The following is a 25,386-nucleotide window of genomic DNA, read 5'->3' as shown; positions in this document are numbered from 1 at the left end:
CATATATATTGTGTACATATATATTGTCTCTCACTTGTAAAGCGTCTTTGAGTATCATGAAAAGCGCCATAGAAAACCTATGTATTATTATTATTATTATTATTATATATAGGCCGCACTTGTCTACAAGCCGCAGGTGTCCACGTTGTAACACGAGATATTTACACAGTAACATTTCTTTTTTTTTACTTTTAATTTAATACATACGGGTAACATCCACACATACAAACTGGAAATGCTTTATTTTTCTGAACAGTCCATCCATTTTCTATCCCCACCCAGCTGATCGCTATCTTTGTCTTCCTCCTGCGCACTAAAACCATTAAATGTTGTCTTCTTCACTGTCGGAATTGAGAAGCCTCAGAATTTCACGGTCGTTTCATTGGTTGGATGTGACGAGGCTAAATGTTTTGGCGGCATGAAGCTCGTTAGCCCCCAAAAAATCCCAAAATTAGCCGCATCATTGCTAAAGCCGCAGTGTTCAAAGCGTGTGAAAAAAGGGGCGGCTAATAGCTCGGAAATTACGGTACATTAATTGTCGTACCTCAGCAAAAAGGATGAAAATACATTAACTCAGCCTTGACTCTAGAGCTGTAATATATTGGTACACACACAAAAAAATTGGTGATCCAGTGCCTTGTCTTGAAGTTATGTTTTAAAATATATAAGAAATTCTACTACCTTTTCATCACGTATGTCCAGATTTTGAGCCAATTTGTAACTATTGCACAAAAGTACATTGCTGGGTCAATGCTGAAACATTGATGTGGCACCATACTTTATTCTGCTGTTGTATAAAAGTATCCCATCATTTAATGCTAATAAGATACATCAATAAAAAATATACATGAATAATAATGTGGTTTTCCCGTAGGTGAAGGAATGGCTGTGTCTGAATTGCCAGGTGCAAAGAGCTTTAACGGAAGTTGAATCAGCAGAGCCTCCACTGATGAAACCTCAGGTGATGCCTGAAAAATTAGCCACACCTGCAGCTCCTCCAACAGACGAGGCTACAAATAAACAGAAATATACTAAACCCGCACAAAAAGTAGAAGTACTGGACAAAAAACAGGAGGAGAGTTTAATGTCAACCCAATCACAAAAGATTGATGACACCAAAAGTGCTTTCTCTGACCCCACAAAAGATGAGAAAGCGGATTTACCACCGAAAAAAGACCTTCCATCAGTCATTGCTCCTCCCGACAAAGAAACGGCAGCTGTGGTTTCAGACCCCAATAAAGTCAAGAGTGCTCAAGGTCCTCCTGTCCAAACAAATAGTGACATGTCACCCAAGAAGAACAAGGATTCACCAAACCCACCTTTAACTAAAGAAGAATTAGAAAAGAAACAAGAATCGGCTCCAAAACCTGAAACAGTAAAAAGATCAACCGGTGAAAGCGTCAAACCTCCTGATGCATCACTCGCCAAATCTGCATCCCAAACAGCGCAGGCAGCAAGTAAAGATACAGGAAGTTTCTTCAGCTTTGGTAGCGCTAAGTCTCAGCAAGCTGCGTCAAAAACTACCGATGCGGTGACGGGAAAGATGTTGGGATTCGGTTCTACTCTTTTCAGCTCCGCTTCCAGTTTGATAACATCTGCGGTACAAGAGGACTCTAAAAAAACACCACCAAGTTCTCGCAAAATGTCTGCCCCTGTTACAGTGTCGGATAAAACGTTACGGTCTGGAATTTCCCCCAAGTCCAGCCCTCCTGTGTCCCCAAAAGTAACTCCAGCAAAGCAGGCGAAGCTACCGGCCGATCAGGGACCGGAAACAAGGGCACACCAACCCGAGCAGACAAATGCTGCTCTTCCGGGGCAGGTGGTGAACGGGCTGTCAGAGTCTTCAGCACAAGAAGCATCTCAAGTTCCTCAAAAACTGCCACAGTCGACTTGCCCTCTTTGTAAAGTGGAGCTGAACATGGATCCTCCTGCTTACAACACCTGCACCCAGTGCAATACCACTGTTTGCAACAAGTGTGGATTTAGTCCAATGCCAAGTGTAGCAGAGGTAAGAGGAATCTATCTATCTATCTATCTATCTATCTATCTATCTATCTATCTATCTATCTATCTATCTATCTATCTATCTATCTATCTATCTATCTATCTATCTATCTATCTATCTATCTATCTATCTATCTATCTATCTATCTATCTATCTATCTATCTATCTATCTATCTATCTATCTATCTATCTATCTATCTATCTATCTATCTATCTATCTATCTATCTATCTATCTATCTATCTATCTATCTATCTATCTATCTATCTATCTATCTATCTATCTATCTATCTATCTATCTATCTATCTATCTATCTATCTATCTATCTATCTATCTATCTATCTATCTATCTATCTATCTATCTATCTATCTATCTATCTATCTATCTATCTATCTATCTATCTATCTATCTATCTATCTATCTATCTATCTATCTATCTATCTATCTATCTATCTATCTATCTATCTATCTCTTTTATTTTTGGAAAATTGGATGCATTGTTGAAGTGTAATTTTATTTCCTCTTAACTTTTATGTTTGAACACGTTTTAATTGACCTTGAAGCAGTCGTCGGGTTTAATATTGAAACAACAGAGAGGAAATAACCTTGATTTTTTTTTTTTTTTTTTTTTTTCTGCTTCAGGGGAAAGAATGGCTTTGTCTCAACTGCCAAATGAAGAGAGCACTGGGAGCCTCTGAACCTCTTGGACTTCCCTTGATGAAACCCCAGCTTTCACCTTGCAAAGAAAGAACTGCCACGAAAGAGGAGAAAGACACACCAGTTTCTACTCAGGAAGACAAGAAAAACATAACGACCAAGGACGAGTCTATCAATTCTTCCACAACCAAAGAAACTGAATCCCCCGGCCTTGAAGCACCAACAAAGAAAGTTACCCCTCTAAATCCACCCTCGTCCACCGCGCCTGCCATCGCTACCAAAACTGATGCATCATCACCTTTACATAAGCCTTCTGAAGGGACATCTGGGGAGAAACATGGCGTACCCCATTCTCAAGCTCCAAAAGCTGCTGTTTCTACTGCAAAGTCTGCAAATCCATTGGATCCCAAAACAGGAAAATCAGCACCCCAACAACTTGCAGACAAAGGAAAGTCTCCGGCCAAATCTGTTCCCCCGCCTGCTCATCCTGCAAAACAGGAGTCAGGAGGGTTCTTTGGTTTTGGTGGTCCAAAGACACAGCCCGCCACCACAAAATCATCTGAGTCAGTCACTGGAAAGATGTTTGGTTTTGGAACATCTTTTTTGAGCTCGGCTTCCAATTTGATATCATCTGCCGTCCAAGATGAACCAAAAACCACACCTCCTTCTTCTCCCAAAATTGAACCTGAAAAGGAGAGCAAACATCCAACTATCAAGAAAACCGCGGAGGAGAAAGTAGACGCCCCACAGCAGAGAAAAGATCCCTCAACCGTACAAATAAAACTGGACAAAACTGCGTCTGAACCCCTCAAAGTAGCAGCAAGTACACATGGGACCTCAGAAAAAGAACAGTTCATTTGTCCGCTCTGCACCCTGGAACTTAAGATGGAAGACAAAAACCCCATCAACGTCAGCACATGCACAGAGTGCAACACTACCGTCTGCAACCAGTGTGGATTCAATCCGGCGCCAAACATAACCGAGGTAAATCAGTCTTTTATTGTATTTACTTTGGAAAAAAAACATTGAATGCCTGTTTGAGAAGAAGGGGCAAGATGTCATTGGACGCTGTTGTCTGACAATAGAGTTTGCTGTTTAAGTTACCGTCATGTAATCAAATGTAGGCAGTACTTTTTGTAGCTTTAATTGAAGTGTCTGTTTATACGGTAATATACAGAGTTCTTTAATTCAAGACAAAGCCAGAAAAAAATCTACCTGGTATAATTGGTTTGCTGCAATTCAGGAACTCAATGTGTCCTCTGTAAATTCCATCAATGGTTACAAATAGTTATAAAAATGTTGATATAATGCATAATTATAGTTCATGTACAATAATGATGAAAACAGATTTTCATCCCATTTCAAGTTATTTCATGTTTTCTGGATGCCATGCACATCTTAAATGACAGCCCAGTAATGTATTCATTGTGTCGCTGCTTCAAGGTCAAAGAATGGCTCTGTCTGAGATGCCAGACAAAGAGAGCACAAGGAAACTCGGAGTCTACAGAACCTCCTTTGGAGAAAATAAGGCCCCCCTCAACCAAAGGATCTTCAACTCCTGCATCTGAACAAAATAAATTGCTGACATCAGACCAGAAAGAGAAGTTTACAGCAGTTGCAAAAGAGGATACTGTAAAGAAAAACTTAAAGAAAGATCCAATGAAAGATGAGGCCACAGTGTCAACTGCACCCCAAAGGCAAACAAATACCGGTCAAGAACAATCCCAGGATCTTGTTTCTCAGAAGAAGCCTACTGGAAAAGCGCAAGACATGCAGGTTCTAACAACCGCAAATCAAGGAATCAAAGCAGGCGTCACAAAACAAGAAGATGGGAAACCTCTGAAACCACCCTCGAAATCTCCAACCCTTCCAGCCAAATCTGCGCCACCACCAACCCAGCCGGCTAAACAGGACAAAGGTGGCTTTTTTGGCTTTGGAAGTCCTAAAGCACAACCTGCTGCTACAAAGTCAACTGACTCCGTGGCAGGAAAGATGTTTGGTTATGGTTCCTCTTTATTTAGCTCCGCATCGACGTTGATAACGTCGGCTGTTCAAGACGAGCCTAAAACTACGCCGCCCATTTCTCCCAAGATGTCGCCAGCAAAGGAGAGCAAGTCGCCAGTTGCCCAGAAGTCACTGCCACCAAAAGAGGTTCAGCCTATAGCAGTGGCACAGCCCAAAGAAAAAACGTCCGCGGATCTGGCGAAAACCACAGAAGCACCGAAAGAGTCCCCGAAAGAAACTTGTCCACTTTGTAAAGCTGAACTTAATAAGGCTTCCCAGGATCAGCCTAATTTCAATGTCTGCACTGCATGTAAGACAACCGTCTGCAACTTATGTGGATTTAACCCCGAACCTAATACTGAAGGGGTAAGAGTAATTTTTATTTATTTCACAATTCACAATTTTGTATATTTGGGCTTAGAAAAATGTTCATCATTGTCCTTATTTCCTACATTTTCACAAATACAAAGACCATTTGTCAAATTTCTGTATTTCATCATTGAAAATGACAGCTGTAAATTTGATAATTTTCACTTCTTTACACCCAGCCCAATTCATCAAAACCCTTTTGTTATATCTGATGTAAAGCAAATCCTCGAAAAGGGCTGCCAATCTCTTGAGGTTCTGCTGAGACGCTGAGCTTTTTGCAGATTTATTCTCATAACAATGGTGTGCATATTCATTTGCTATAAATAAGTTTGGGTAAACACAGCACACTATAAAAGAGCTTGATAGTGTGGTGGTTCATGTGTTCATAAAGGGGATAAAATGATATATACTTGGAGAGATATCAAGAATACTCAACATATTGATATGTGCAATGTACATAATGAATAATAATAACTTTGGATGAACTGGAATGATACTATATTGATTCAACATCAGACATACAGAGTTAACCCAAGCATGATCCTTGTAAGGAGATACAAACATGCGAGTTTCATGGATAAGATTAAGACCAACAGGATGTGGTCACAGGCAGGATGTGTATCGACGCAGTGCACGTTAAGGATTTCGATTAAGGACTTTTTTTCTTTTTTTGCAATCGTTTCATCCGTCAAGTATGGAGGTGGTTGGAATTTATCAGGGTCTTAAATCCACTTTTTAGAAGCTGATAGGGATCAGAGCTTGTTTGACTGCAGAATTCTGGCTACTGACTTATGCATCCATCAGGGACCTTTCCAGTTTCAGGGATTAGTAATCGGTTCATGTTTAGTGCTGGTTGAAGACCAGCTGCACCACAGATGACTTGCATTAAGTGGCAAATATTTATGTGGTTCTCACTGGACACATTTAAAGTGACAGAAATGATTATAAAGTAAAGCACACATATGAAGACCATGTACCTTTTTTTTATACTTAATTATAATTTTTTTTTTCCCCATCCCTCTCTGTTTGAGACCAAATGTTCTCAAACTCTAACATTTTCATGTCTTTATTCTTCTTTTTTCATGGATTTTTTTTTTTGTCTTGAGGGCTTTTAAAAAGCGGTCCAGCCGACAAATATAAGCCAAGTTGAACTTATTGAATCTAATAGTCTTAGTCTTTTTAATATGTCGAATAGATGATTGTTTGATTTCAGTGGTCTCGCCCTGCTGGGGTAAATTAATGAGATATTTCAATTTATTTTTCTACGTTATCAGCAAGCCGTGAACGGTCAAACAACTGACTAGTTTTTTCAAAGTCAAAGCTGAGAGGAAGCAGCATGCTGCACACAGCATGCGTGTTACAGTATCATAATCTGAACAGTTGGGTTTGAAATTAGATTATGTACTTATTTTACAAAGATAATTAATATTTTAAAATTAATGTAATTGTAAAAAAAAAAAAAAGATTTTCTAGATCTGTTTTTTTATAAATTATGAGAGAAATTGCAGATTTACTAATTTAATTTGTGTGGGTGTGTGTTTTATTTTAATTTATTTATTTTTAATTTGACTGTATTTTTTTATTTCTATTATTTAGAGAGCTCAAGCAAAATTAAATTGCAATGAAGGTCAAGCTACATGTGGGTGGTTGTTGGGTCTGCACAATGACAGTTGTGGCCCGAGTCATTATGTAATGGCGCATGAAAAGGTTGCCTCAGCTTTACTGAAAATGTATTAGAGCTGTTGTGCAACAATATTACTGAGATGGGATTGGCTGATAAAGTAGAGCAATAATCAGGGAATTTCTTGCAGCCAATAAAGAAAGGAGATGGTAAAACCCTGTGACATGCCAAGAAACAGAGGTGAAGCAGATTAACCGTCTACATTTCCCGTAATGACATGTGACACATGTTTTAGTGTTGAACAGCTGGCATTTCTCTGCAGGAACATTTATTTATTCATTCATTGACTTACCCTGAATCAGGTAACCATAATTATTATTAATATCATAATCACAATAATTATTATTATGCAATGTTGGAGGACGGGGTGGACAACCAAGTGACTTTTTCAGCTAGCTCCAAGCCTGGATAAATACACAGGGTTGCGCCAGGAAGGGCATCCGGAGTAAAACTTACGCCAAAACCAAATAGGGGAAATGCGGGTTAACAACGACCGCCACCGGTGCCAATAACCTACAGAGTACTTGTGGAAATTCGGCTATTGTGGGAAGCAGAGAGAGACGAAAAAGGCAAAAGACTGGAACTGAGAGTAAGTTAGCTAGTTGGTTGACATGGATTTACTGTCTGTCCAGGAGAGCAGGGGGAAAGGTAGCAAGGCTAGAAGTGGAGGTGCAGGTTTTAAGTTGTACTATCATAGTTTTGACAGGAAGAGTAATAGAGTAAGAGTTCTCTTGAAGGGGTAGTTTGTTAGGAATGGTCTGGAGGTGAAAAAGTGTCACATAGAAGGAAAAAGACAGGAGGCAGAGCTGGAAGTAGCAGAGATGACGATGTCGAGGTGCCGTTTGGGAGTGACGAGGACGGACAGGGTTAGGAACCAGTGCGTCAGAGGGACAGCGCATGTTAGATGTTTTGGTGATCAGGACAGAGGGGCCGGGCGGAGACGGTTTTGACATTATAAAAAGTAATAGTGAATAAATTGGTCGAAGGACGCTGAGGTTGGAACTGCCGTAAAAGAGGACATGAAGTTGGTTGGTGTGAAAGAAAAGCGTACAGAGAACATGGTTAGATGGAGGAGGTTGATATATTGTGGCAGTCCGTGAAGGTAGCAGCACAAAGGAAAAGAAGAAAAAGAAGATTATTATATACAACCTCTACCACTAATTATAATAATAAAAATGATAAGAGTGCAGGATAAGCAGAAGAAGATGGATGGATGGATGATAACAGTCACATAAATAATCATAATCTTAATCATGATCATAAAAATATTATGGAAATATCACTGTTATTTTTAGTAGTAGAGTAGTAGTTGGAGTAGTATTAAAATGAAGCCCAAGCTTAAAAAAAAAAAATATATATATATATATATATATATATATATATATTTTTTTTTTTTTCAATAATACTAGAAATACTATCAAAAAAAAAAAATATATATATATATTTTTTTTTTTGATAGTATTTCTTGTACCACATGTACTTGTCAGACTCCATCAAAATGTTGTCTTAGTCTTGAGATAAATGTGTCTGTTTTGATTTCATGATTTAAAAATAGTTGCTGACAAATATCAAATACTAGAGAAGACATCATTCCCAAGACCAATATTTATAAATAGTTCTCAATAATGTCGTAATAGGCTCCATTATTCCCCATGACCCTGAGTGCAGGATAAGTGACAGACAATGGATGGATGGATAGATGAAGAAATAGGCCAAATTTAGTAAAATTTTACAATATTGATCAGCTTGTTGAGATTCAAAAGACGGAAAAAATAGTAATACTAATAAAATAATGATAATGACAATAATATTACCAGAAAAACTTTTCTTGATTTTTTTTTTTTTTTTTTTTTCCCCATTTTTTTTTTTACACTCAAAATTATCCAAATCTTTTTTAGACAAATTATTTCATCAGTCCAAAATACTGTTTGATACAGTGGTCGCTACAGTATATCAAAAGTACACGAGTACACATTTATTGAAATAATCTTAATCATTCAGTTTCAGCTGCTCTATTAGAATTCTCAGAAGTTTTTGCTTATTGTTTGAGCTGGAGATGAACCATGGTAATTCAGTAAGATCCAAAACAAATTTATTTTGCATAAGAGATGAGATGAGAACAACTTTATTTATCCCGAAGGAAATTGTTGTGCCAGAGTTTCAAGCAAAAACATAACAATAATAGATAATAGTAGGAGGGAGGGAGAATAAGAAATACAATATGATTTATATGAATGAGCATGAGCATTTGTAATCACTTTTCATTGTAATAACAGGAGGCAGAATCCCAAGGGCAATATTAGTATGGAGCATTAGAACTGAAAGAGATGAGCCTTCTATGTAACTGACACTTCTCTTATTTCTTGCGGACAGCAAGGAGAGGAAGAGACCCGGGTTTGAGGCTAGTTAAAGGAATTGGGAAGCGCGACTGATTACTGTGTACAACCAAGTAAAGCACGAGTTTAGCTTTAACACGTGGATATGATCCTTTGCCCGAAGCTTTCTTATCCACTGAGCCATTTTTCTAATGCAGAACAGCAGATTGTTTCTTTGCAAGTAAACAGAAATCCCCCCATTTTCAATAAAAATAGGTTTAAACAAAAGAAGGTCACTGTAGGCTACGGAAGGCCAGCAGCAAATTTATCCATTTTATCTTTTGCTTCTTCTGCTTCAGCTGACTGCATCAAAAGCCAGGGAGTGACTCTTGTCTGATAAGTAGGGCGCACGTGTGTTGTGCTTTGCCAGCTAAAGCTTCCAGTGACAGAATGAAGGAAAGGTGCTTTATCATATTTTGCACCTGTCATTTCTTTTCATGCTTTGTATTTTAGTACATCGTATGAATATATATCATGTTTATACTTTTACTTTTCAAAAGGTTACTTTTTTATTCTATTTTTTTAAATATATGTTTAATGGAGTTAATCAAATGTATAGTTAATTACATTTTGAGTTTTGATGTTTGAACATAGCTCATGAAAATGTTTGTTTTTTTTCTTTTTATTAAACATTCTTTGATAGTATGCATTATGCGTGACCCACACACTTTTGTCTTCATTCAATTGGGTAATTCTATATATTTACCTGTCTGTTTTCATATTTTCATTTTTTTTAATTTTTTTTATAGAATGTCATGATCCTCCCTGTAGGCTAGACAACAATGCAACAATGTTGACACTAACAGACTCGGTTAAAAATAGTCACTCCTTTGAGATACAAAACAGACCTGCCGCATCGCTTCTCTCCCCAGAAGCCCTGTTTATAGTGAGACACCCAGCTTGCTGTGCTAAAATTAAGAAACCTGATTATTTGACCCTTTTACACAATTACACAATTCTTGAAAGAGTCATCTTTTGATTAAATAAGTATTGCAATAATTTTGTACCGCCACTGACTAATAGTGCCAGTCCATACTTTTTTGTTACTGGTAATCAGGAAAGGCCTAGATACCATCTACCCTTTTCTTTAATTTGTAGATGTATCACCTCACATTTGCTCGCATTTTCTTTGCTCCCTTTTTCCACCGTTGGCTTCGGTTCAATTTCTGATGGTTGATGCATCATTTGTCAAAGAGGAAAAAGGAGTTGTATTTCCTTGTTTTTAGAATGGAGCACTCTGCTTAATAATGATTATAAGGTCAACATTTCTTATTATCAGAGGGCTTGATTTATGAAGGTTTACGCTCTGCAAAGGCTGCTGAAAGCAGTGTATATTAACCGTCTATTGTTTGTGCGAAAGAAATCTGCCAGAAAATCAATAGCAAAGTTCTAGTCCAAGTATAAATAAAAAAAAAAAAGCAGAATGACCTGCATGCTAAGTTGTTTCTTTTGGTAAAAGCACTTTGCCTTAATATGATAGACACTTGTGCACTTTTATAATTTAATTTACAGTTTTGCACTTTAAACTTAACAGTTCTGATTTCCCTAGGTTTTGCATGACCGCATTGTATTTCGCAGTGACATAAATAAACTCGGTCGTGATTCATAAGGTCCGGCAGATTCAATGATGCAGCAGGCCTGCAGGTCAAGACAATAATTTTTGTGTTGTCACTGTGAAGGTCTAATCATCCAACTCATAGCTAATCATGGCCAGCAGCCGCTCCTACAGCTTTCTGGTCTTCAATCATGAAATAGATTTAATTAGAAAAAAGGGCCCTGTGGCGCTGAAGCACGGCTCTCAAACTCAGGGCCGCAAGACAATGGCTTAAGCTGAGGTTGAATTTGGTATTTATGTGTGTATAGAGATTTTTCTTTTGCTTTGCGACCGACTGATTTCAAGGTTGATGTAGAGCGGCCTTTTAAAATTCAGTTGTTTTCCCTGTCTGAGTTGAATCTACTATTAAGTTAGTTAATTGGAGAAGTAGATAGATTAGAGACTTTACCTATACGGGAGATTTTTTCATTTAATCATTGAAGAAAAAACAAATATACACATATACACTGTATAGTGCTGCAGTGTTATTTGGATCAGAATAATATTTTGGTAAAACTTTTATTGTAATTCTTACCTTTTTTGGCACCATACAAATGAATTATTTGTAATGACAAGTTGTATTTACAAATTGCAAATATCTATAATTTTCACAGTTTTCTCCAGTTGGAAACTAACTTAATGGTTTTCAGTTTATTTGTTTATTTTCTTAGAGTCTTATTAATGTACTCTTCTAGTTTTCACAAGAAGACAAATTGATTTTAGGTTTATTTTGAGATCAAGAGCTAAACCGTAATATAAGAGAGGGTGTATTATATCAGTCACAAAAAATCATGAGGAGCAGGAGGTATACAGGACTGTCCCAGAAAATTAGAATATTGTGATAAAGCTCTTTATCTTCTGTAATGCTATTACAAAAAAGAAAATGTCATACATTCTGGATCCAATACAAATCAACTGAAATATTGCAAGCATTTTATTATTTCAATATTGATGATTATGGCTTATATCTTAAGAAAACTTGAAAATCCTATCTCAAAATATTACAATATCATGAAAAAGTAATTTTTGATTTTTTTAATTGCATTACAGAAGATAAAGAACTTTATCAAAATATTCTAATTTTCCGAGACAATCCTGTATATACACTCATATACATGGACTACCATTATCTCCCCAGCATTACAGTTCCTATCACCATTGTAGAGCAAAGTAATAAAACAAATAAGGTTTCCATGTTTGACTCAAGCCTTGACTGTTGTCAACCCGTACAATCTGTCCAAGTAAAAACAGTGAAATCTTAAAGTTGACAGGGAAGCAAAGAAAGCGCAAATGAAAACAACTTCAGCTTTTCATTCTCATGTTGCCACAGTAGACACAATAAATCATATGAGTGAATGTTCATTGATGCTAACTTTTATTACAATAAAAAAAAAAAATGCTGCTCTATATTCTCTTTTACCGTACCATGTCTTTACCCATCCACGTCTTTAATTTTGATCACAATATATGCGGTATCAATTTCGATTATCTTGCTGTCCAAGCTGTAGACGTAAGTCTAATGGGCTGTGATTTCATCAACACGTATTAAGCATTAAGCTCGGTATGTGAAATGTCTTGATTGTGGCTACATTAGGCACATTGTGGGGTGTGAAAAAAAGGATATTAAACAAAACATTTTAAACAGCTGACATTTGATTTATATATGAATGCAAGACATCATTTGAAATGTGTGTTTAATGTGTCATTTATATATCTGCTTTTACAGAAGGAATGGCTGTGTCTAACCTGCCAGACTCGAAGGGCCTTGTCGGGGCAACTGGGAGACTCTGTAAAATTGCCGCAACCTCTCCCAAAGCCGGCCATACCAGAAGCTCAAGCTACACCTGCAGCCAAACAGGCAGAGCTCCAAATTGCAACGGCAAAGGCAGACGCCACGCCAGCTGCCGTTCAATCCCAAGCCACATGTGCTTCCACCAATGCGGCAACAACGGAAGCAAAGGTAGCGTCTGTTTCTGTTGAGAGTGACACCATGGCTACGACAAACTCCACAAACATTGAGCCCAAGACCAAAAGCACTGCAGAAAAGGTTCCACCGGTGGTACCAGAAAAACAGCCTTTGGATGATAAGAAAGAGTCAGAAAAAGTAGAGCCCGCTGGGACAGAACCATCACAGATCGGAGAGACCCAACCTGATCGTCACCAAGACAAAGTCGAGACAAGCAAGGCACAAGCATTAACTGAGGTTACAGATGAAGTAATATTCTCTACTGCTCCAGAGAATGCTAAGGCCAGTGATGTTCTGAGGACTGACACGAAACCAGAACTGTCTGCTTTGGAGACGACTGTCACCACTGTTCAGCCTGATGGTGAACTACAACAAAGTGAGGCCACAACATCTTTAGTGGAAGAAATGTCTCAAGCACCAGAATTAGCACTGGAAGCAGAGCCGCATACAGTGGTAGACAGCGATACAATGGCTGATAAAGAAATTGGTGTTTCTTTAGTTCCAGAGTCACAAACTGAAAGAAATATCATCTCCGAGGTAAGAGAAAATACTTTTTATTATTATCATATTATTGTTATGATTGAGTTATCATTATAAGGAAGTGGGCAACAGAATTGCAGCGCAATTAATGGTGGGAAAAAAACAGAGGTAAATATGCACAAAAAATAATATAATTTTTATAGTATTCTAATAAAATATCCTTGTATTAAAGACATACAATTCCTGTAAAAAAAACTAAAATCTTGGTTTTAAGAATTATATTCAGCTCTCAGCAGGTGCCACGATTATCACAAATATATTGTGCTAGTAATGTTCAAATGTCGTCTGCAATATACTGATCATTGTTACAGTATATCATGCAATGGGTCATTAAGCACATCCATATTAACTGTTATGCTGTTGTCTGACATTTTTTAGGAGCTAGATAAAGGCAAGAAAGAGCCAGTGAAAGAAGCGGAGGTACCTCCGACAGCTGGAAAGACTGAACCAGAGAACGTCGTCTCTGGAACACCTACTGAAAGCAAATCTACAACAGAGGGGCAATTTGAGGATCAGATGAAGATTTTACCTGAATCGAAGGAAGGACCGGAAGCTACCGGTGAAACTAAAAGTGAAATAGTGAAAGATACAGTCATGCCAGCAAAGGAGGAGGTTAAAGCTGAAAAAAGGCGCCTAAGTTTCCAAGCAATGGAAGAGAGCAGTGGAAGTGAACTCACGCCGTCACCTAAAAACCAGAGGAGACGTCTGAAGGTGAGCGATATTTCTTCCAGCAGTGAAGACAGCAAAACGGAAAGCGCCGACTCCTCCATTGAAGATGACGACTTCATCCGCAAGCAGATCATGGGAATGGGTGATGAGGAAGATATCACTCTCTCAGAAGACGATAAAGAAAATAATGTGGCAAAAGAAGAAGCTGTCATGGAGGTTGTGCTTGATAATGCAACAGAAGGTAGAACAGACGATGAAAATGGCTTAGCTACAAAAACAGACCCTTTAAAAACAGTTGTTGCAACTACTCAGGAACTTTCTGAGCCAATGCCCAATATTACTTTCAAGAGAGCTATTCCAGTCATGAAACATAGGCAAAGTACCGAAGAGGAAGTTGAAAGCATCACAGATTCTCTGTCAAAAGGATCGTCCAGTGTTCAGGCGTCTAGTTTTACGCCCGGATCATCACCGACATCTGCATCGTCCCTCGATGAAGACAGTGACAGCAGTCCCAGTCACAGGAGAGTCAGTGGGGACAAGCAGTATCGCAAAGGTAAACAGAGACAACCAAACCAGCCTCTACCAACCATCGAAGACTCTTCTGAGGAAGAGGCAACGAAGGAGGAGAAGTCAAGAAAAGACAATGAAACGATGGCTCGTTGTCAGCCTCCGTTTCAAAATGATAATGTGTCTTCCGCAGAGGATTTAAGACAGTCCTATGTAATGGACAAACCTAAAAGAACATCTGACTCTGAGTGCTCTACCAATGTAGATCCAGATCCAAAGGCAAGGGAAGCTGTACAAAGAGGCAGTAAGCCCTCACCAACGGTCATACCCTTTAATCCCTCCGACCCATCTGAAGAAGATACAATTTCAAAATCATTAAAGAGTGCCGAGGAAGCGTACGAGGAAATCATTCAGAAGACGAAAATTATTCCAGGGGAAAGTCCTCCAGATATAGAGCCAATGTATGGAGGAATGCCCATAGAGGACTATCTTTATGAATCTTTAGTTGAGGACCCTGAAATTAGGGTAACAGGTGCTCTGGAGGCTGATCCTAAACAGGACGTTGGTTCTGAACTTCCAAAGAAACTTAGATCTCCAGAGGAGGTCTATGAAGAGATGATGGAAAAAAAGAGAGAATTAATGATCATAGAACAAGAGTTCCAACAAGCCCAGACAGCCATAGAAAGTTCCACATCTCCCTCGGCTGCTGAGACCTGTATAGTGGTCATACCCAGCGAGGAGACCAGTCCGACTGGAGCGACCGAGCCCCCAACGGGCAGTGAAACCTGGGCTGAACTGCCAGTGAAGAAAAAGAAACGTCCAGCTCCGCCACGGCCTTCTGAACCCCCAAGGCGTAATGAGATGGCCGCTGTTCCCACTAATACTGGGTCTAGAGGTTTCGTAAGACCCATGGTTCCCCAAGATCCCGCGTTAAGAAAGGCACTGTTCCCGATACCCGACCTTAAGATTACCCAGTGTTCCTCGGGAGAAGAGGAGGATGACAGTCTTGCAGACGAGTATGGAGTTGGTATTTCCTCTGATATTACTCCGAGTGACGATTCTGAGACGAAAGAAGACGCAAACTCGCCTTTATTTGACGCCAATGAAATTGAAAGCACCAGTGTGGTGAGTGAATTTCCGGAGCCCAAACCAATTCCGACTCCAATATCAGCTCCAGAGCTAACTACAACACCATCGCCAGTGTCACCCGTGTCCCCTCCGACTTCACCGGCCTCACCGGACTCTAGTTTGGCATCTAATGCCACTTCTTCATCCTCGTTCATGGCTCAAACACCCGTGTCATCAGACTCCACTCCATTGTCTACCCCTCCGTCTGCAGTTGTAGTTACCCATTCCCCTCCTGGTATCTTGCCATCATCACCTGCTTTCATTGAGGATGCACCGCCTTGTTCATCTGAATCTCTAATCACAGTTACCATACCAGACGTTGTGTCTGATCCATCCAAAGCCCACACAACTGTAGTTAAAACATCTATGGCTGAACCACAAGCCCCTGCAGAGGCTCCTCTGCCCGTTGTTGTCGAAATGCCAGACTTGGTTTCATCTCCGTCTCAGCTTCCTCTTAAGGATTCAGCGCTGATACAAGTGTTTGCACCAAGCCCAGCGCCTGTTGTTGTCTCAACACACACAACACCCCATAGTATGGTCCCGCCTGTTATAAGCCTAATTCCTGTTACGACACCAGCCTCAGATCGTACAGTTTCCACTTCTGTCGTCCCAGTCTCACAGCCAGGGCCAGTCATTGTCCAAATGCCTGACCTGGTTTCAACTACATCCTCAGTTTCTTCATCTACCCCATTGCCAGTCTCAGCACTTGTAACTGCCCCTGCTGTGGCTCATCCCAGTGTAGTACACTCAGTCCCTGTTCAACCTGCTGCTCTTTCAATGAGTCCGGTAATAGTTCCGGCACAAGCTCAAACATCCACGACTATAATTAAAAGGAAAGTCCCGCCCCCTCCTCCCCCACGGTCTACCTCAGTTTCAATGGTCGATCCCAATGCAGAACTTTCATCTCAAAGAACTGTCCAGCATGTTTCACCTACGATGGCAACTATCTTACCAATGGAAAATAAAGTTGCTGGCCAGGTAATGCAGTCTGTATTTGTGGATATACAGCCAAGAATTGAGGATGTGAACCCAGATAATGTATCTGTCCCTCAAGTCGTGACCCCAACCAGACAAGGACATGTAGTTATAATTGTCCCCAGTGTGGAAAACCTGTCTCGGCTCAGTCAACTATCACAAGAAGGTACAGGGTTAGTGTCGTACTCTGCTTCTCATTTAACAAGTAGTCAAATATCCCCTCATCCCGTGGATTCAAGTGCTTCTCCCATTGAGGCTGCATCAGATTTATGCATCAGTAAGATAAATTTACCATCTTCTAAGACATCACCAGTTGTTTCGGCAGCACCACCATCACCTCAACCTGCAACAAGGACAGAAGTTTTAGACTCAGTAAAAGTATCGGTTGTAGATACACCGTCACCGCCTCCTGCCGATGTAACCAAAACCATAATTTCTCCAAAGACCCCTGTTTCCAGTGCTGCAACACATATATTGGGATCAGGGGAATCCGTTCCTGTAACAGCAACCGGTCCTTGTCAAACGACCAAGCCACCTCCACCCATACCACCTAAGCCTTTATTGATTCCAGCTGGGCTGGTTTTCAGTCACAAACCAGGGGAGAGTGTAAAGCCACCTCTTCCTGTATCAACGAAATCCGCAACACTGCCCAGGACCAAGCAACCTCCAAATGCTCTGTCACTTAGCTTGACACGACCCGTGGAGTCCAAGTTGGGTACAACATCTCCAAAGTCACCTTTATCTCCTAGACATGCCAAAAGTTTGAAAACATATGTAGTGATAACGTTACCATCTGAGCCTGGGTCGCCAACAGAAGGGATAACAGTCATGGCGCCTGTAAGACGAGGCTCCATCCCGTCCACAAAAGTCTCGGGGGTACGAACTACACCCTCAGAGCAGAAAACACCGACTGAGTCATTCTTAGCACAAACAACAGTGAGAAGGGCATCTGTCCCTACTGTAAGACACCCACCTCCAATATCCACAGCTCCAACTGTGACAGTAGACCATGTGACACCATCTGAAGTATTGTGTACAGAAGTGCTCACAAGCAGAGAATCTTTACCTTCTGTTCATCAACCCCCGGCACCTTTGGTTGAACCTGTATCTCTGTCCTCCGATCAGGACAGTCTAATTAAGGCTCATACAGCACCACTTCCCGTAAAGAAGCCATTTATACCTGTAATCGCCCAGCAGCAACAGCCAATTATTCAGCCCCTATCGCCACCTAAAATAATAACTGAGGGCATCACAGGGTCCAAAGAAGTTCCCGGCCAACCATCAACCATTCAAGCCGCCAATGTACATTTCGTGCTGTCTGACACTGAATATCAAGAAACAGTCGCAGAGAACAAAGCTGTTCCACAACAACTTTCTAACGAAACTGTAGTTTCTCTGACTCAAATGCCAACAATACCTACATTCCCACAGCCTCTGGCTGAAGCTGCTGATGAATCACTGCCACAAGGCAGAGCAGAGGTAGACTCAGTTGGTCTTTGTCCAGAGAATGTAAATCAGATACAGAAGGTACAGCATGAACCGGACATGCTTACCAACGTCATTGTCACAGAGGCAGTTATGATAGCGTCACCAATTGATGCAGGTCAGCAAATACCTGTTCAGCAAATACCAATGGTTGCTAGAGAAATCCTTCATTCTGTAGATCAGGAAATGCAAATGAGTATTACTGGTGCTGATGAAACAAAAAGACCAACAGGACTCCAAACTGTTCAACCAATACAAGTTATGACAATGGACAAACAACTTATTTTGCAACAACCACATCCTGGATCAGAAGCAGTGACTGTCCAAAAAGAATTTGAACCACCAACAAAGTATTTCACACATGACTATGTTGTAACAGTGCCCGAAGTATCAACATTTCATGTTTCACCTTCAGAAGCTGAATTTATCCTGGCCCCTAAATTAGACAAGATGGTACCATTGACAACAGCTGGAAGTATTCCAACTCCCACGACTGCTGGAGTAACACCATCACCTATCAGCATGGAGGGGCAACAAATAGCGATACAACCAGGTTATCCTCCTGTTAAATATGTACCCCAGGAATTTGACTTGCACGCATCCTCAGCCAAACCATATTCTACACCACCAATTGAAGTCCTATCATTGCAACCTGCGTTGACTGAGACTACAGATGTAAGAAAAGAGTCAATACCATCATCAGTGATGCAGCCTCAGATTGTGCCTGCAATGTCAGTTGGTGTCATTACAGCTGAAGAAACCTCCAGTCAGAGGAGAACTTCTGTATCATCCATCGTTAAACCCACTTACGCGACTAGTGAGATATTCACCTATCCTACAGAATATGAAATACCCACGCAATTGGTCAAAACTGAGTCCTTCGCTGCAACCAGGAGAGAATCCATAACTATGCAACAACCCGGATCGATGGCCCAGATTATAAACATGCCAGCTGAAAAAGATGTTCCCAGTGAAGGTCATGCTGTGCAAGACCCCTACAGGAAAGGATCCTTTGCCCCGACGGAAACAGAACTAACGTATTCATCAGAATATGATCACCCACTAGAAATTATAACTACAGAGGCATATAGCAGGAGAACTTCAATACCCGCTGTACAGGATATTCCACAGGGTGTATGTGTGGCCCCACTTACCATAACTCAAATTCAGCAAGAGTCTATTGAGAGTCAAGAGATTCGAGGACCAGAAAAAGTGGTCTCTAGTATGAGTCACATGTACTCTTCGTCAATATCTACCTCTGGCCAACCTCCGGAAGCCTTACCAAGCCTGGTCACTCAGGTGGTTACTACTGAGGTCCAGAGGACCACTGTGTCTGTTGTTCATGAACGATTTCCACCTGCTCCCCCAAGCAGCGTCTCTATCACTATACAGCCAGAAATGGGTAAAGTTCAAGCCCTGCAGAAACAAAATGGGAAGATAATATATCCTGGAGATGTTATTGACTTGCGTACCATGAGAGTTGGTGCGATGATGACAGAACAAGGCATGGATTTGAGACCACCCGAGTCATGTAGACAGTCTTCAAATGAAAATAGTGGACGTCAGATTACTGCAGTACAGCCTGAAATAGTAAATCTCAGTACAGAAGTTACTCCTGCAACAACATTGTCTGTAGTCTCTGACAGCATCACCATAGTCACATGCACAGCAACCATTGCTTCATATAACAACAGTGCAGCAGAGAAACCTCTCGATTTGCAGGGCCCTGTGACATCGTTGCCACTATCCCTTACGACGTACAAACCGTTCGAGCCCCTAACACAGATAGTGTATAGACCTGTGAATGTTCACCCAAAAGTCGCCGCTGGAGCGTCCTCTCCTCAAGAATCACCAATTAATCTTTCATTTGGAGCTCTTTTATCATCCGGAGATAAACCGCCAAGTTCAACAGCTTGCAGTCCTGGTGGGTCTGCCCTTCCCTTAGAAGCCACAGGGGCTGTGGATCTATCCAACTACAGACCAGTGAAAGCAATGGTAGCTCTATCTGGAACAAGCCAAGGAGTCGTGACCACTGTTGTAGAGGATGACGATACTCCGGTGGACCTCACAGCCGGTCGGAGGAGCGTATGTTGTGATGTCATTTATAAGCTTCCTTTTACAGGAAGCTGCAGAACACAACCACCTGTCACAACTCAGCCTGAAAATCTTTTGGGATCCAGAGAAGACCACTACCAGCATGATAATTCTTTGTTTTACGGTATCAAAAGCATTAATGGTGAAAAAGTGTCCGAGTCTGAAACCAAACTCACGGAGGCTGGACTGTTCTCCTATGATTCCAAGAACGACTATGGCTATCTAGGTGGACCCACTGATGGAGCTATAGACCTAACTGCTGCCAAACTTTCTGCTGGTGAGTAGAGTTGGCTGTGGTTGTGTGCATGCATTATGGTCATTTTTCTTCTACTTTTTAAGACTTCTGTCACTAGAGATGTTATGTTGCATAGTTTCTCTAATCAATGCCTTTCTGAATGTTTTCATGTTTGCTTTTCGAATGCATGTTTTATATTTAGATATTAATATTTGCATGTTTTTGTTTTCTGTTTTGTCTTCAAACAGATGCATGCGTGTGCCTGCGTGTCCTCCCTCAATATTTTGGTTTTGCATCCTGTTAGCCACAATGGCTGCAAAAATGCATGTATATTGGCCACCGTCTTTTAAATTTGGATCTAGCGCTAACACAACAGAGCGATTACATTCAAGAGCTGTTTGTGTTTTATTAGTAATATTTTTTTTTTTCTTTTGCCTTAACTGTGGCAGGTAAACCTCTAGACTACACTAGCAAAGCTACTGGAATCTACGCTGGGATATCTACTGCAACATGCGCTCAGGCTCCTGTAACTGGATTTAGTGTAAATAGTGTTTTAAAAACTGCAGATGGAATAGTTTACTCCTCTGTTGCCGCACCGGTTCCATCCACATGTGCAATTACTACCCAACCTGGCTCCATTTTTAGCACGACCTTAACGCCTACGTTAGCAATCCAGAACCAGTCGTTGCCCCATCCCTATGGCTTCATTACTTCGGCAGACCCAGGACAGATAATTCCTTTTGACATAGGGATACCCAAGGAGCTCATACCTACAGCTTTGGCTGACATCATAACAGGCTTTCCGGATATGTACTCGGACACCACCCTGGAAGCAATAGCCGCATCTCTTGACGCATTAGCATCATCCCCGATATTCCCGGGCTTAGATAATACCAAGATGGCCCAATATCAAATGGAGAGAGAATTTTTAGAGCTCGAGAAGCTTAAGCAACTGTGTCTTGCTGAGGAGCTGGAGTGGGAGAGACAAGAGATTCAACGCTATCGTGAACAGGAGCAGGTAATGGTACAAAGAGAGCTTGAGGAGCTTCAGGCTCTCAAACATCAACTCCTTCTACAGCAAGAGGAGGAACATCATGCTCATATGATAGCTCAGCAGGAAACCTATGCCCAGCAAAAAGAGCAGCTACAACAAATCCAACAACTACAACTTCAACTTCAGCGCCAGTTAGATGAGCATTACAGTAGCACCGGTACGACGGGAAATTTCCTTGATGCCAAATATGCCGGGGTAGGGGACAGTGGTCAATACTGGCCCGTCAAGGATGAGTCTACAACTCCTTCTGTTGGAACACATTTGGATGAAAATCAGGACCAATTGAATATAGTGAAGAAACTTCAAGCTGATCAGGACACTGGGAAAAAAATCATTGATAGTGGAGTCCAGACCGATGATGAAGACTCAGCAGAGAAACAGCATGTAGGAAGGAGAAAGAAGAATAAGAGAAATACCGACAGCTCAGCTCAGACAGACGATGAGGACCAAGATGAATGGGATGCCCCCACAAAAGCCAGGCGACGCTCTCGAAAACATTGCAGTGAAGGAAAACACAACTCCAAGGTGTCAAGCATTGCTATCCAAACGGTGGCTGAAATATCGGTGCAGACCGATCACTCCGGAACCATCAAACGACCCAACGTGCAGCTCGACACTAAGGTAGAAATAATTAAGCATATCTCAGCTCCCGAGAACTCTCTCAAAGGTGGCAGTTTGAGCTGCCAGACAGACACGGACAGAAGGCATACACCCATTGAGGTGGGTTATAGCACACAGCTGACGGATGCTCCCTCCAAGTGTAAGGCCGTATACAATCCGGTGCACCCCCTGTCCCCGGACAAGTCGGTCGGGCAGAGAATGCTGACCGCCGATCCGACAAGATTTTCCTCCGGGCCTCGGGTATTAAAGGCCGGTCAAAAGTCTCTATCGGATCCCAAATCCCTCAGTCCAACCACAGAGGATAGGATGGGTGGATACTACGCCGACAGCTACTCAGTAAGTCTGTTCAATATAAGTAGCGGGAATAGGAAATGTGCCGTGAAATGTATCATTTTGATATTTTCAATGGACTTAAATTTGGTCTGGTTTTTTTTTTTTTTTTTTTTGCTCTGCGTTAAAATAATCTCGTGATTGAGAAACGTACGGTATGTTGTTATTTTCCAGGGCCGTGGGTCTCCTTCTGGCACAGGTAAGAAAGTGAAACGGACGCTACCTGATCCCCCTCCCGAGGAAGACCCTCTGACAGGCCGGACAGGCTACAGCACCAATTCGGCCCGTCGCCGTCTCGCCCGCAGCACAACAATGGCCCGAGCAAAGATTCTGCAGGACATTGACAAGGAGCTCGATCTGGTGGAAAGAGAATCTTCTAAGCTCCGCAAAAAACAGGCAGAGTTAGACGAAGAGGAAAAGGAGATCGATGCCAAATTACGGTGAGACGCTACTTTTCTAACATCAGCCGACTAAAACCAAACGCTTTTGTTCTGATACTGTGACATGAATCCATCAATCTGCAATATCCATAACCGCTTAAAGTAATGAATTGCAATCAATATTATTTCATTTGTCATTCATTTCACTCAACCATTATTCCCAATTCATCTGCATGATTCCCCTCCTACCGGAATAGCATTTGGGCTAAAAGGCTGCCTTGACATCATTCAGTGAGACATCTCCACACTTTCATTGTAAAAGGTATTAGTGTGCCAGAAGCCTGAACATACGTTAGTGCTTGTAAGGTTAAATTCTTTGTTTTTTGCAAAAAGGGAAAAAAAATTCAATCGATGTTTTTTTTTTTCCCTCATTACCCTAGTTACCTGGAGATGGGTATCAACAGGCGTAAGGAGGCCTTGCTGAAGGAGCGGGAAAAAAGAGAGAGGGCCTATCTTCAGGGGGTGGCAGAAGAAAGAGATTACATGTCGGACAGCGAGGTCAGCAACATCAGAGAAGCCAGGGGCGACGGGCTTGAGAGACCGCGGACGGCTCCCCAGTCCGAGTTTGACCAGTTTATCACACCACAGACCGAAGCGGACTCGCAATACAATACGTTAACTAGCCCCTACTCTCATTATGCCCAGTATGTGCCTCAGACCCAAACCACTAGCCACTACACACAACAAAACCTCTATCAGCCTCAGTCCCTTTACCACCAGGAGGTATCTCCTTACCAAAATGTACCAACTCTATCACTCTCCCATGGCCAGAATCAGCCTAGCAGCTACCAACACGCAATGCTTTTGCAGCAGGGAAAGCAGCGACAAACCACCCTCTCTGATTTAGAACCCAAGATTACCACAAATTATGAAGTTATACGTAACCAGCCTTTACTTATTGTCCCAGCATCCACGGAAAGCGGCTATGGGGTGGCTCACTTGGGAAGTAAGTACGGCAATTTGGACTTGAGGCTCGGCCTCGAGGAGAGGAGCATTGCCTCGAGTCCAATGTCAAGCATTTCTGCTGACTCCTTCTACACTGACATTGACCACCATAATGCAAGGAATTACGTTTTGATAGAAGACATAGGGGAGCTCACCAAGGCCTCAACTGGACTGGGCAACACAGGTCTGGGCTCCAGCTTTAACCTACCTGATAAAGAATTGTCCAAAGCAGACCGACTACTGAGAGCGGCTGAAGTCAGGCGAACAGAAGAGGTAAGTTCTTTTTGTTCCTTTTCGTCTTTATATTTATCAGCTTGGGGAGTGCACTTTCTACAGTTCCCATTTTTTTAGTGTGTTTCCACCACTTTTTCATGGAATCGTCTCAATATTTCCTATCGCAAATTTGTCAATTCACTTTCCAACCTTTTATCAAAGGAATGAATGAACATGTGATTCGTGATAGGGACTGGACAGTTCATTCGTTGTCTAAGTTCAATTGTTTTCGTGCTTAATTCCCTGCCTCGACAGCAGAGGTGAAACTTAAAGATACATATTTATTCCCTTTTAGGTGGCGGATTTTTTAGGCCCATCTCAGCTTCAGGGCTATGGCAAAGGAGAAGATGACACAATGGAGGAGCCTTATGAGTTGAAGCTACTGAAACAGCAGATCAAGCAAGAGTTCAGGCGAGGAACTGAGGGTCTTGAACACTTACCAGGTCTGGGCCTGCCTCAGTATCTTCCTAGTGACAGCAGTTTTCGCCACTTTCCTAAAAGTGAAAAATATAGCATAGGCAGGCTCACTCTTGAAAAACAGGCTGCAAAGCAACTCCCAGCAGCTGTTCTTTACCAAAAACAGATGAAGAACAAAAAAGCATTAATAGACCCCAAGGCCATCACAAAGTTTTCCCCCATTCAGGAAAGTAGAGATCTGGAGCCTGATTTTGGCAGCTACATCGGGTCAGGGGCAACTTCCGTGACCAATCTCGCTGCCAGAGCAAGGCTACTTCAAGACGAGATTACATTTGGATTAAGAAAAAACTTGTCTGAACAGCAGAAGTATTTGGGTTCTTCTTTGGGTGCCAATCTAGCCGGTTCCCTCAATCTGGGACAGTCCCTGGGCCTGGGATCCACAATCAGGGCAACTGCCCACGATGACGGTACCTATCCAAGTGGCACTCGCTCAAGACCCTCCTCACGCCCCTCTTCCCGCCCCTCCTCTGTCTATGGCCTCGATTTATCTATCAAACGGGACCTTTCCAGCTCCTCGCTTAGACTTAAATCAGACGGAGACGTTTTGGATGCAGCATTTTCCCCCGGCGTAGCCAGAGCGAAGCCTACCAGTTTACCCATCAGCCAAAGCCGGGGACGGATACCCATTGTGGCCCAGAACTCCGAAGAGGAGAGCCCTCTTAGCCCGGTGGGACAGCCTATGGGGATGGCCAGAGCCTCGGCAGGACCGCTGCCTCCCATCTCGGCCGACTCTAGGGACCAGTTTGGGTCCAGTCATTCTCTGCCGGAAGTTCAGCAACATATGAGGGAGGAATCTCGGACCCGCGGCTACGATCGAGATATCGCGTTCATCATGGATGACTTACAAGGCGCCATGTCTGACAGTGAAGGTAAATGGAGCCCGAGAGCGTTGCATCAGCTGGACTGTGTGGACGTTTGTGATGCATGCGAGTGCTGAGTGGTCTTCATGACTGGATGCATC

The 25,386-nt window shown here is 41.8% G+C and overlaps 1 protein-coding gene across 1 annotated transcript in view; it reads left to right on the top strand.

Annotated features, from left to right (window-relative positions):
- pclob (piccolo presynaptic cytomatrix protein b) overlaps nucleotides 1–25,386 on the top strand; it is a 53,705-nt gene that overhangs the window by 10,517 nt on the left and 17,802 nt on the right. The window contains exons 8-16 of the mRNA XM_086163697.1: nucleotides 875–2,008; nucleotides 2,649–3,647; nucleotides 4,107–5,033; nucleotides 12,413–13,189; nucleotides 13,571–20,327; nucleotides 20,735–22,296; nucleotides 22,465–22,730; nucleotides 23,111–23,948; nucleotides 24,244–25,294. Coding sequence (XP_086019823.1) covers nucleotides 875–2,008; nucleotides 2,649–3,647; nucleotides 4,107–5,033; nucleotides 12,413–13,189; nucleotides 13,571–20,327; nucleotides 20,735–22,296; nucleotides 22,465–22,730; nucleotides 23,111–23,948; nucleotides 24,244–25,294 — 14,311 coding nt within the window. The remainder of the gene's footprint in view (nucleotides 1–874; nucleotides 2,009–2,648; nucleotides 3,648–4,106; nucleotides 5,034–12,412; nucleotides 13,190–13,570; nucleotides 20,328–20,734; nucleotides 22,297–22,464; nucleotides 22,731–23,110; nucleotides 23,949–24,243; nucleotides 25,295–25,386) is intronic.

The sequence above is a fragment of the Fistularia commersonii genome, chromosome 17, assembly GCF_037954325.1.
Source record: "Fistularia commersonii isolate RoL2024-O1a breed Wild chromosome 17, RoL_Fcom_v1.0, whole genome shotgun sequence".
NCBI classification, from domain to species: domain Eukaryota; kingdom Metazoa; phylum Chordata; class Actinopteri; order Syngnathiformes; family Fistulariidae; genus Fistularia; species Fistularia commersonii.
Note: the sequence above shows the minus strand (reverse complement) of the source record. Positions and strands in the feature narration are given on the sequence as shown.